The sequence below is a fragment of the Sus scrofa genome, chromosome 14 (genome assembly GCF_054392235.1).
Source record: "Sus scrofa isolate SSC_HxYL_T2T_F1_AM1 chromosome 14, Sscrofa_HxYL_maternal_Yorkshire_Landrace_v2.0, whole genome shotgun sequence".
NCBI classification, from domain to species: domain Eukaryota; kingdom Metazoa; phylum Chordata; class Mammalia; order Artiodactyla; family Suidae; genus Sus; species Sus scrofa.
The window spans coordinates 77,840,640-77,853,945 of NC_139396.1; the positions used below are offsets into that span (position 1 = coordinate 77,840,640).

The window sequence follows — 13,306 nt, forward strand, 5'->3', positions numbered from 1 at the left end:
TTGGGTTACTAGAGCTTTGTAATATAGTTGGAAATCAGGAACCATGATGCTCTGACTTTGTTCTTCTTTCTCTAGATTTTCTCTAGATTGCTTTGGCTATTCAGGGTCTTTCATGATTCCATACAAATTTTAGGATGGTTTGTTCTGTTTCTGTGAGAAATGCCTTTGGGATTTTGATAGGGACTGTGCTGACTCTGTAGACTGCCTTGTGTAGTGTGGTCATTTTAACAATATTTAATTCTTCCAATCCATGACCATGGAATATCTTTCCATTTATTTCTGTCTTCATCAGTTGTTCAGAGAGCAGTCTTAATTCCTAAGATAGCTGTTTACTTCTTCTTACCTGGAATTTTGAAATAGCCCGGTTACCACTCTCCATACCAGCCTCCCCTCTGTTGCCACCCTCGTGTTGGAGTGACCGTTCTGGATTTGCAAATATGGTTGTGTCACTCATGTGCTTGTAACCTTTGGTGCTTCGCATTGCCTTCAGAGTAAGGAACAGACTCTCTGTAAGGAACAGGGCTGACCCCAGCTGTCCTTTCACCCTGCCCTGTCCCCACCCCATTTCCTCAGCCTTGTGCTTTGGCAGTAATACACTGCTTAATGTTTTTCTTTTCTTTTTTTTTTTTTTGTCTTTTTGCTATTTTTTGGGCTGCTCCCGCAGCATATGGAGGTTCCTGGGTAGGGGTCCAATCGGAGATGTAGCCACCGGCCTACGCCAGAGCCACAGCAACGTGGGATCCGAGCCGCAACTGCGACCTACACCACAGCTCACGGCAATGCTGGATTGTTAACCCACTGAGGGGGGGCAGGGACCGAACCCGCAACCTCATGGTTCCTAGTCGGGTTCGTTAACCACTGCGCCATGACGGGAACTCCTTAATGTTTTTCTGAATATGCAGCGCTGTTTCACGTCTGCCTTTTCACGTGTTACTTTATCTGCCTCCTTCCTATTTTTCTGACTCAAACTCCTATAAGATGAAGCTCAGCTATCATAATCTTTGAAATTCTGACCTCTCCAAGCAGAATGACTTATTGAGCCTGTTATGACATATTATGCTTATTACTTAAAGATATGGTGGCTGTTTTTTGTTGTTGTTTTTTTCCTCTTCATCTTCAAGCACAGAGCCCACAGTCCGGTACATGGCAGACCCTCAAAAGTTTACATAATGGCTCTTGTCTGAAAGAAGATTGACCCCCCCCAAATTTACTTTGTGTGCAGATGGTTAGTTTCAAATTTTTTTCCTAATTATAAAAATATGAAAGTAATACATATTCGCTGTTAAAAACTTGATGAAAATATAGAAAAGTTAAAAAAATATGTCACCCACCTCTTGTCCACCTTCTCTGATGTGTTTCTTCCTAGTCTTTAAAATTCTTCTGGGTATATATCTATTTGTGAGAATAGGTTTTTTTTATTTTTACAAGAAGAACTGAGTCAGCGAAGATCATGTTCAATGAAGAGCTAAGGTCGCTCAGAGAAAGTATAGAAATAAGCAGCACTGTTTCAAAGATAAGACAATGGAATCCTTTTTTTTTTCTTTTTAGGGCTGCACTTGCTGCGTATGGAAGTTCCCAGGCTAGGGGTCAAAGCGGAGCTGCAGCTGCTGATCTGTACCACAGCCACAGCAATGCAGGACTCGATACTGTCTTCGACCTACACTGCAGCGCACGGCAATGCCAGATCCTTAAGCCACTGAGCGAGGCCAGGGATCAAACCCAAATCCTCATGGATACTAGTCGGGTTTGTTTCTGCTGCACCACAACAGGAACTCCCAACGATGGAATCCTTTAAAGGGGCACCTCACCTTCTGTTCCTTCAAGTGGTGCTAAAGCTGTGCTTGCTGAGTGCTACTTACATTAATCACTCGTCCTCAAACCCCTTGAGGTAGATGTCATTTCCTCTGTTTTAAAGGTTAGGAAATGATAACACGGCTATGTCTGCAAGATCTGCTCTGAGGGACCCTAGGGCTCTGCGGAGTGCATCACAATTTTCACAGATAATGACGTGTAAGGATACATTAGCTCAATATAAAAAGACACACTGCCTGAGGAAGCCAGATTCTGTCATTGTTGTTAGCTTTTTGGGTAGAGAAGTTTTTTTGTTTTTAATGCTTACAAACCACTGACCTAGCTTATTGGACAAATTCAGTTTTGTATGGTCTCCTTAAAATTCTGGCTAAATGAGACCTTTCTGTAAAGAATTATCTTTTCATTTTAACACATGAAGTGTTTTTAGACTATTAAAGCTGTCTCTTATCTCCTGCTGTATACCAGTACTGATTCTATGTGATCTTTTTGTTTGTTTTTGTTTTTTTAGGGCTGCACCCACAGCATATGGAAGTTCCCAGACTTGGGGTAGAATCAGAGCTACAGCTGCCAGCCTACACCACAGTCATAGCAATGAGGGATCCAGGCTGCATCTGCAACCTACACCACAGCTCACGGCAATGCTGGATCCTTAACCCATGGAGTGGAGGCAGGGATTGAACCCTCATTCTTGTGGGTACTATTTGGGTTCATTACCACTGAGCCACAGTGGGAACTCCCAATTCTTCTTGATCTTTTTTTTTTTTTTTTTTTTTTTTTTTGTCTTTTGTCTTTTTTTGTTGTTGTTGTTGCTATTTCTTGGGCCGCTCCCGCGGCATATGGAGGTTCCCAGGCTAGGGGTCGAATCAGAGCTGTAGCCACCGGCCTACGCCAGAGCCACAGCAACGCAGGATCCGAGCCGCGTCTGCAGCCTACACCACAGCTCACGGCAACGCCGGATCGTTAACCCACTGAGCAAGGCCGGGGATCGAACCCGCAACCTCATGGTTCCTAGTCGGATTCGTTAACCACTGCGCCACGACGGGAACTCCTTTTTTTTTTTTTTTTTTTTTCTTCTTGATCTTGAGTTCAGTGTTATTTATTAAATTATTCAAGTGCCTGTTAAATCAGGCATTCCAGGCACTGGAGATAATAGTGGCTGCTGAGAGACAAGATCACTGTTCCAGTGGTGCTTGCAGTCTAGTGAGAGCAGGTAGTTTGACAATAGAAAAATAAACAAATATTATGAGTGGCAAGTGGTTTTAGGAGAAGAAGACAGGCTGATGTGATAGAAATTGGGAGTTGGCTGCCTTCTGTAGGGTCTCTGGAGAAAGCCTTCCAGAGGAAGGGACTGTGGAGCTGAGGCCTGGGCCTCACAGAGGAGCCATCTGAGTGCAGATACTAAAACTGGGAACCAGAAAGAAATTAGGGTTCAGGAGTTCCCGTCGTGGCACAGCAGAAACGAATCCAACTGGGAACCATGAGGTTGCAGGTTTTATCCCTGGCCTCGCTCAGTGGGTTAAGGATCTAGCGTTGCCGTGAGCTGTGGTGTAGGTCGCAGATGCAGGTCGGATCCCAAGTTGCTGTGGCTGTGGCGTAGGCTGGCAGCTGTAGCTCTGATTGGACCCCTAGCCTGGGAACCTCCATGTGCCTCAGGTGTGGCCCTAAAAAGCAGGAAAAAAAAGAAAAGGAAAGAAATTAGGATTCAAATGGGAATGAAAGTGTAACTTTCTAAGATCCAACTTTAGTAGTAGTAATCTCAAGGAAAAGCTTGTCAGATTTGACAAGATAGAATGTATGGTCTTTTGAATTTAAAAAAAAGTATAATATTAAGTGGCCAACAATTCTGAAAATATTCTTAGATATGAGGTATACACCATTAAAATAATTTATTGAACGCTCACACAGGTTAGTAAGCAAAATATGAAATTCATCAGCTAAATGGCAAAGAAGCATGACAAGGCAATTCCCAGACTATATAATTCATAAATACCATTAGAAATCAAAAGAAACAGGAGTTCTCATAGTGGCTCACTGGTTAATGAACCCGATTAGTATCCATGAGGATGTGGGTTCGATCCCTGGCCTCAATCAGTGGGTTAAGGATCCAGGTTGCTGTGAACTATAAGGGTAGGTCGAAGGTGCAGCTCAAATCTGGAGTTGCTGTGGCTGTGGTGTAGGCTGGTGGCTACAGCTCCAATTCGACCCCTAGCCTGGGAACCTCCATGTGCTGTGGGTGCAGCCCTAAAAAGCAAAAAAAAAAAAAAAAAGAAATTAAACAGGAATTAAATGAGGAACCATGTCTTTAAATCCACTAAATTAGCTTAAATGTCTTTTCTTTTACTAATATCTCATACTGGGAAGAGGAGGATGCAACTGGCATTCTCATAATTTGCTGTTGATCCTACAAATATAATTTGGTTTTGAAAAGCAGTTTGGCAGTATATACTAAAATCCACATAAAATAGCTCTATTCCTGTCCTAGTAATTTCTCCTCTGGGAATTTTTTTTTTAAATAAAAAAGTATTGGGGGGAAATAAACATTTACACCAAAACATGCCTCATTATTTTAATAGCTATTTGGTAGCATCCAAATGTCTGAGGTGGGGAGAGGTTTGAGGGCCTCTAGATGCATCTGCTCAGTGACATTGATATAAGCACTTGAAAAAGAGTGGTTGCAACAGCTGCAGTCACATAAGGAAATGCCTTTGATGCAGTGGAGAATGAGAGCAGCACGTAAAACAGTCTTATGGTCTTTGTAAGTGTTTAGATGCTCATGGAAAAAAAGAAAAGACTAAGACATACACCAAATGTTTGCGTTATGTGTTAGAGCATGCAATAAAAGTTTTAACCGGTGTCTCAGAAAAAAATAAACTCTTCTCCAGAAACATACTTAGAACCAATCTAAATGTCAGCAATAAAGAAATCCACTCACAGAGTTCTCATTGTGGCACAGCTGAAGTGAATCCGACTAGGAACTATGAGGTTGTAGGTGCGATCCATGGCCTCGCTCAGTGGGTTAAGGATCCAGTGTTGCCATGAGCTGTGGTGTAGGTCACAGACACTTGGCTCGGATTCTGTGTTGCTGTGGCTTTGGTGTTAGCCAGTGGCTGCAGCTCCAATTCAACCCCTAGCCAGGGAACTTCCCTGTGCTGCGTGTGCAGCCCTAAAAAAAAAAAAAAAAAAAACAAAGAAACTGACTCACTGTTCATCTTTCCACAATAGAGCTTTGAAGGTACAATCGTGTGGGAGAGTCAAGACCTCCAAGGCCTCGTGTCACGAAATCTCCACAAAGTGACAGTCAACGATGGAGGAGGGGTTCTCAGGGTCATTACAGTAAGTTGTTCCTTTTATTAAGGTTGTTTGGCATTCCTTAGCTTTTTTAATATGTAAAAATGTTTCTTAGTTCACTTTCACACCAGCTCATAAACAATGGCCCTTATGTGTTTTAGAACTGATATGCTGGAAATGTGCATCACCATCGTAAAGATGAAACAGACAAACGTTCTCTGATTTTGTAGCTTCAACCTTAGTAAATGTAATTTTGCCATAAGATTAGTACCTTTTAGAAAGTGCAGTGTTTGGAGTTCTGTCGTGGCGCAGCAGAAACGAATCCAACTAGGAACCATGAGGTTGTGGGTTCGATCCCTGGCCTCAGGATCCAGCGTTGCCGTGAGTTGTGGTGTAGGTCACAGACGCGGCTTGGATCCTGCATTGCTGTGGCTGTGGTGTAGGCTGGCAGCTACAGCTCCAATTGGACCGCTAGCCTAGGAACCTCTATATGCCTCAGGTGCGGCCCTGGAAAAGATGAAGAAAAGAAAAAAAGGAAGATTGTGTATTCATTTTCGTTTATATTGCATTGCTGGGATTTCTCACATTTTTCATTTACCAAATTTGCTTAAAATTTAAAATTGTTTGCCAGGTAAATCTCTATCAAAGTAAATGTAGGACGATAACCTATAGGCAAACTCAAAATGATGAACTTTAAATAAATAAGTGATGTGTGCTGATGTCTAGACAGACTTATTCTTCTCAATGCTCTGGTCTAATGAGTAGGAAAGCACTTGGCATTCAAATTCACAAGCTGAATATATTTTCATTAAATATTAACCTTATTTGCATAAATTAACCCCTGAATTTGAAATGAAAATCACGTGGCTTGTTATTACATATTCAGAAAATTTTTACTACACACTTGTGTTTGTAAGCCAGGCACAGTCATGGGCAAAATAGTCCCATTATGCCCACAGCAGAACAGACAGTCCAGTGAGGGAAAAAAGACATTAGACAAATGGACCTACAAGTTCATTGGCAATTATAACCTTAGCCTTGATGACTGTGTTTAGGGTTTTATCCTTGATTATAAGTCCTTTATTTAAGATAGAATGTTTTGTGAAGTTACTGTTTTTTTTTCTTTCCTTATTTTCAAAGCAAGTGCCTTTAATTTCTTGCCTCCTTTTCTGTTTATGAAACTTAACAACATTCAAAAAATGCCAAAATTCTATAGTATTCAGATGGTTGCACAAAAGGAAATCAGTTTACTTCTGAATTGAGAGCTAAGCTTAAATGTAAAGACTCTGCTGATCTGCTTTGGGGGGGATTCTGGTTGTGGAGAGTCTAAACGATACCTTAAATTCTCAGCTAAACTTAAAAAAAGTCAGATAACTTAGTAACCTATTCTAAGAAACCCATGTGTAGATAAAGATTTTTATCATAAATGCATAGAGCTGAAAACTTTCCTGTCTTACTCCCTTGGCAGCAAGTATTAATGTCAGAAAAATTTTAAAGATAAAAGCCAAGCTGTGACCTTTAGATAGAAGTTATTCATAGACAAAAAGTAATATTGTCTAAAACAAGCCAAAACAATATAGAGTGTACAATTTTTTTTAAGTGTGCATTCTTCTCTGGCACTAGAAAGTTGGAATGCATAGCATTCATCTTTAGAAATTTCCTCCATTCAAAAAAAAGAAAGAAATTTCCTCCACATTTAGCTACAAACCGTATTCTGAATTAAATGGCAGTTTACCGCAATCACCTCAGAATGCTTGTCTCCCTAGTAGCCTTAAAACATTGCTTTGGGAGTTCCTGTTGTGGCTCAGTGATAACGAACCCTTCTAGTATCCATGAGGATGTGGGTTCAATCCCAGGCCTCACTCAGTGGATTAAAGGATCCGGTGTTGTTGTGAGCTGTGGTGTAGGTTGCAGACATGGCTCAGATCCGGCGTGGCTGTGGCTGTGGCGTAGGTCAGCAGCTCTAGCTCCAGTTGGACCCCTAGCCTGGAAACCTCCATGTGCCACAGGTGTGGCTCTAAAAAGCAAAAAACAAAAAAATGCCGTGTATGGTACAGCTCTGCTAGAAGAATCTGTTTAAGAGAGGACTAGCCACACAGTAAACCCTCTTGAGTGTGTGTGTGTGTAGAAGAAATGCTGTAAAACAAGCCGAGGGCAGACTGTGACCATTCTGTCCAGCCCACGGTGGTTGGAGAGGCAGCACAGAGGCGAGGCCCCTCACTTGGAGTCAGACATTGGCTAACCTGTGATGTGAAAAGAAGTATATTTCTTTCTTTTTCTTTTCTTTCTTTCTTTTTTTGTTTTTTGTTTTTTGTCTTTTCTAGGGCCACACTCACAGCATATGGAGGTTCCCAGGCTAGGGGTCGAATTGGAGCTGTAGCCACAAGCCTACGCTACAGCCACAGCCACAGCAACGTGGGACCTTTAACCCACTGGCCAGGGATCAAAACCTGCAACCTCATAGTTCCTAATCAGATTCGTTAACCACTGAGCCACGATAGGAACTCCACAGAGGTATATTTCTGATAGCAAAAGATCCTCCAGCCCTAAGATGTAGAAAGGACTGTTGGCTATTGCCACAGTAGCCTCTAGGCACCTTCAACATCAGTTATCAGGGGGGCTCTGTCTGAACTGTTTGCTTACAGGGATTTTTCTCTGCAAGGTAGCAGTGACCTTAAAGTGTGCCTGGGTATATTTGAACTCACGGGCATCTCAATCTTTAAGAAATCAAAGGTGGTTAATCTTTTTTTTTTTTTTTTTTTAAACTGGTGGGGCTAGGATGTAAAATAATGTTGGTTTTTGTAATAGTATTGGGATTAAGTTCAAGAAGACGTGATTCTGTGTAAGCTGGAATTCTGAGCACTGTGTAGATTGTGTGTACCTGACCTTGGGCCTTGTACTGAGACAGCAAGAGTAGGAGAATGCTGACAGTGTCCTGAGAGCATTAGGTCTAGTGCATCAGCATCTTAGATGGATTCATGTGCTGCGGAATCCCGTGATGAATTTTGCCAAATCAGTTTCCAAAAGGAAGAAATGTATTTCTAGTCATGAAACAGCAAGCACTTCTGTTCTTGTTCTTTCAGGCTGGGGAGGGTGCGTTGCCTCATGAATTCATGGAAGGCGTGGAGGGAGTTGCTGGTGGTTTTATTTACACCATTCAGGGTAAGTCAGCTGGTTGAAAGCTGAAAAGCACAGTGAATCCCACCCACCTAATCTTCATACTTTTGACATGAAAAGTATTCTCTCCTTTTTTTGGTAATTAAAAATAATAGTTTTTATAATTTGTATAACACAGGCTTTACCTTTTTTAAGTGTTTGATTCAGTGGTTTTTAGCGTATTCAGAGTCCTGGAATCATCCCCGCTAATTCCAGACCATTTCCATCACCCCCAAAAGAAGTATCTGTGTTTTTCTTTTTGAGTGATGTTCCTAAAAATATCCACATGTACGAATTTCTGAGAATTTATATCAGTGATCTTTAAAAAGAACCAAACAACTATTGCTGGAGTTCCTGCTGTGGCATGGTGGGTTAATGATCTGGTTTGTCGCTGAGGAGGCACTGGTTCAATCCTTGGCCTGGCACAGTGGGTTAAGGATCCAGTGTTGCTATAGCTGTGGTGTAGGTCACAGCTCTGGCTGGAATTCCATTCCTGGCCTCGGAACTTTGATATCCCGTGGGTGTGACTGAAAAGGAAACAATAAACTATTGTTGATGCCATTGCTGTTGGTCACTTGTCCTTATCATCACTTACAGAACAAAGGTGCCCAGCAGGGCTTCTATGTGGCTTCTCAAAGCTCTGCACATCATGAGTTCCTGTAAAAGAATTAAGACCCAGCTTCCCCGAAGGCTCATGATGACTGGGGACAACAGAAGTCACATTCTAAGAGGCAGGGCTTGGAGTTCCCGTCGTGGTGCAGTGGTTAATGAATCCGACTAGGAACCACTAGGTTGCAGGTTTGATCCCTGCCCTTGCTCAGTGGGTTAAGGATCCGGCATTGCCGTGAGCTGTGGTGTAGGTTGCAGACGCGGCTCGGATCCCGTGTTGCCGTAGCTGTGGCGTAGGCCGGCAGCTACAGCTCTGATTCAACCCCTAGCCTGGGAACCTCCATATGCTGTGGGAGTGGCCCTAGAAAAGGCAAAAAGACAAAAAAAAAAAAAAAAAAAAAAAAAAAAGGCAGGGCTTCAGGGGACCCCTTAATAGTGCAGTGTTGAGGACAAGGTGTACCCCTCTGTTTGAGGCCACTGCATGTGGTTTGAAGATATGAATGGGCTTGGCTTTTTATTTCTAGCTTCCTTATATACAGTGTCTCCTCATAGCAGTATTTCTGTTTTTACATCACCCCTAAGGATAGGCTGGAACAGATATATAGGTTTTGCCCACAAACTTGCCATTAGAAATCGATTTATAATTTAGGGATCTTTGATTTTCGTCCAGAGGTTTTTCATAAAACCGAGTCCACTCTGCCAACAAGGGACTGATTTAGCCCACCAAAGGCTGGCTGAGGGGGCTCAGCCCTGGGGGAGACTCTGATAAAGGAATCTGGCACTTGGGGGCTGGGTACAGGTGTAACACACCATTGCCTTGATGTCTAGCACCTTCCTTTCTTTTGCCAGTTAATCAAGTATGTACCATCGGGGTGTTTAAAAACCTGAGAGGCCCTTGAGACTTCTGGCACTAGACTGTTGTATAGGGAGCAGCCTTTGTACCCTGAACAACTGTCTTAAATTTTCTCTCACTGAGGCTAAAGAATTAAGGTTAGGGTACATAGAACTTCCATATGACCCTGCAATCCCACTCTTGGGCATCTATCCGGACAAAACTCTACTTAAAAGAGACACATGCACCCGCATGTTCATTGCAGCCCTATTCACAATAGCCAGGACATGGAAACAATCCAAATGTCCATCGACAGATGATTGGATTCGGAAGATGTGGTATATATACACAATGGAATACTACTCAGCCATAAAAAAGGATGACATAATGCCATTTGCAGCAACATGGATGGAACTAGAGACTCTCATCCTGAGTGAAATGAGCCAGAAAGACAAAGACAAATACCATATGATGTCACTTATAACTGGAATCTAATATCCAGCACAAATGAACATCTCCTCAGAAAAGAAAATCATGGACTTGGAGAAGAGACGTGTGGTTGCCTGATGGGAGGGGGAGGGAGTGGGAGGGATCGGGAGCTTGGGCTTATCAGACACAACCTAGAATAGATTTATAAGGAGATCCTGCTGAATAGCATTGAGAACTATGTCTAGATACTCATGTCGCAACAGAAGAAAGGGTGGGGGAAAAAACTGTAACTGCAATGTATACATCTAAGGATGACCTGACCCCCTTGCTGTACAGTGGGAAAGTAATAAAAAAAAAAAAAAAAGAATTAAGGTTAGGGTGAGATAAAATCTGAGGCTCTATGTTTTATTTAGAAGAGTCATGTTGTGGTACTCGGGTTCTCAGATTTTGTGGGACATTAGTGTGTCTGGCTGGACTCTAAGGTATAGGGTTAAAAATCTTCTGGATTGGAGCTCAGATATCTGTGTTTTAACAAGGTGGATTTAATGCCTCCAAGGTTGAAAGGCTGTAAACCACACGATTCTTGTAAATTGCACACAGATGATCAGATTTAAAACACAGATTTATTTTTCAGGTATATGCAGCATAGAACAAGATGTACAGTTTGTTCATGAAAGAGACTTTATTTTATTGTCTTTTTAGGGCCACACCTGCGGTATATGGAAGTTCCAGACCAGGGCTAGGATCAGAGCCACAGCTCCTGGCCTATACACAGCCACAGCAATGCAGGACCCAACCTGCAACTGTGACCTACACCCCAGCTCATGGCAATGCCAGAATCCTTAACGCACTGAGTGAGGCCAGGGGTCAAACCCATGTCCTCATGGATGCTAGTCAGGTTTGTTACCTGCTGAGCCACGACGGGAACTCCAAAAGAGCCTGTGTTTAATTTCTGCTCTTGTTATCAACCATTTTCCTATTACCATAATTTTATAACACTTTCACTTTGCTTCAGGTGTTAAATTGTGTATATTTTTGCTTATCTTTAAACTAAAAGGATGTTACAGTAGAATCTAAGAGTTGAAAGGGACTGGAAGTCATTTAGGCCTGTTTCTCAAGGGGTCGTTTGTGGTCCACTTGCATCAAAGTGGCAGGAGTCACAGGTTAGAAATACAGATTCCTGGGCCCACCCCAGACGGGCTGGCTCTTCAGTCTGGGGGTCTAGGAATCCGTATTCCAGTAAACATTCTTGAAAACCACTGATTAGTCCAACTCCTTTTACAGAAGAGCTACTGAGGCCCGGAGCTGTGTAACTTGTCCCGGATCACAGATAGTAGCAGAGGTGGAACTCAAATAGAGTCCTTGACTCCATCCTCCAGGCTTTCTGTTTGCAGTTCCTGAGAGTGGAGTGCTACACTCTCACTTTCCCTTTCCCAGGCCTCGGCCACTCACTTTTTTATTTTTCAGAAATTTTGTAATAACTGGAGACAGTTGAGAAAATCCTGCCCTAGTGAAAGGATTGCTGCCTTGAGGACAGTCCCTGCACAGATGTGACAAGTGACTCATTAGTTGTGAGCTGATCATTAACATGTCTTTTAGGGAGTTCGCATCATGGCACAGCGGAAATGAATCCGACTAGTATCCAGGAGGATGTGGGTTCGATCCCTGGCCTCATTCAGTGGGTTAAGGTTCTGGTGTTGCTGTGAGCTGTGGTGTAGGTCGCAGGCGCAGCTCGGATCCTTTGTTGCTATGGCTGTGGTGTAGGCGGGCAGCTGCAGCTCCGATTTGACCCCTAGCCTGGGAATTTCCCTATGCTGCAGGTGCGGCCCTAAAAAAGCAAAAAAAAAGAGTCTTTTTAAGTATATTGGTAATAATTTTCTTTATGAAATATCATCAGTAAACCAGAAACAGGTGCTGTAAGAAACATCCATGTACTTGTTGCTTAGAATTGACAAATGTTTCCATTTTGTCATACTTGCTTCTTTTCATATTTTCCATTCTTGTTTTTCTACTCCATATGTACATAACTTTTAATAACATATAGTTTTGATTAAAGTATTTTATAATTTATACCCATAGAATCATATTGTATATGTCAATTGGCAAGATGCTTTTTCTCACTGGGCATTATATTTCAGTGCTATTCTTCTTAACATCCAAGATCAGGCTAATTTTTTTAACTGCTCTATTCCGTTGTGTGAATGTACTACAGTTTAGCTTTCTTCATTGGTTGGCGTTGAGGCTGGTTCCATTCTTTTCGCTGTCACAACCCAGGCTGTGATAAATATCCTTGCGAATGTATGAAATACCGTCTCTAGGGACCTGTCTCCAAGTGGACTTCAGGAGTCATGATGAGGCACGCCTGTAGCCTGACTAGGTGTTGCTGAACAGCTCTCCAAAGTGGGCACATCTGCTGACCCTCCCAGCGACAGTGTCTGGAGTGCCCTCGTTCGCCCTCGGCAGTCCTGACAGCTGTGTTTGTTAGGTTACTATGGGAAGAGCACTGGTGCCGTGTTACAAATTCTGGGTCTAAAGTTTGTGATAGCATTTTTCTCCATCCCCCTTTTCCTTTCAGAAGGTGATGCTCTCTTAAAAAACCTTCATTCTCGCCCTCGAAGACTTATTGATCACATAAGCAGTCTCCAGGAGGAAGATGCCTTACTGAAGGAGGAGAGCAGCCTCTACGACGACATTGTGTTCGTGGACGTTGTCGACACTTACCGAAATGTTCCTGCAAAGTTACTGAACTTCTATAAATGGTAGGTCATAAAAATGTCGGGTAGGTATTGTTTTGTTTTTCTTTTGGTATAAAACAATTTATCAACATCAGACCAGTGAGTTTGTTTGATTTTTTTTTTTTTTTTTTTTTAAACCCATGAGCCTAGGAGACCTGGGATGTGATTGATTGTATCCTAGTTCTTTGTGAGGACGGATCTTCTAAAATACTGCCGCTTTGTTATTTTGATTAGCAAATCCATAATGTGAACGATGCTAATCTCTCAAAAACAAGGCAAAAATTGACTGCCTTTGAGTCATTGCCACGTGCCACAGTTGTTGTCTCAAGCCAACATTAGATAGACATCGGTGAGTTTGAAAATGGTCCTTTTTCAGTCATTTTCATACCCACTCACCTCCATCCCCCACTTATTTATTCACTCACACCCAGGCTACTCATCTGAA

The 13,306-nt window shown here is 42.4% G+C and overlaps 1 protein-coding gene across 2 annotated transcripts in view; it reads left to right on the forward strand.

Moving 5' to 3' along the window:
- The window catches only part of B3GALNT2 (beta-1,3-N-acetylgalactosaminyltransferase 2), a 68,572-nt gene that overhangs the window by 45,152 nt on the left and 10,114 nt on the right, over nt 1-13,306 (forward strand). For both annotated transcript variants that reach the window (XM_021074398.2, XM_084996901.1), the window contains 3 exons: nt 5,035-5,145; nt 8,184-8,262; nt 12,702-12,885. In XM_021074398.2, coding sequence (XP_020930057.2) covers nt 5,035-5,145; nt 8,184-8,262; nt 12,702-12,885 — 374 coding nt within the window. The remainder of the gene's footprint in view (nt 1-5,034; nt 5,146-8,183; nt 8,263-12,701; nt 12,886-13,306) is intronic.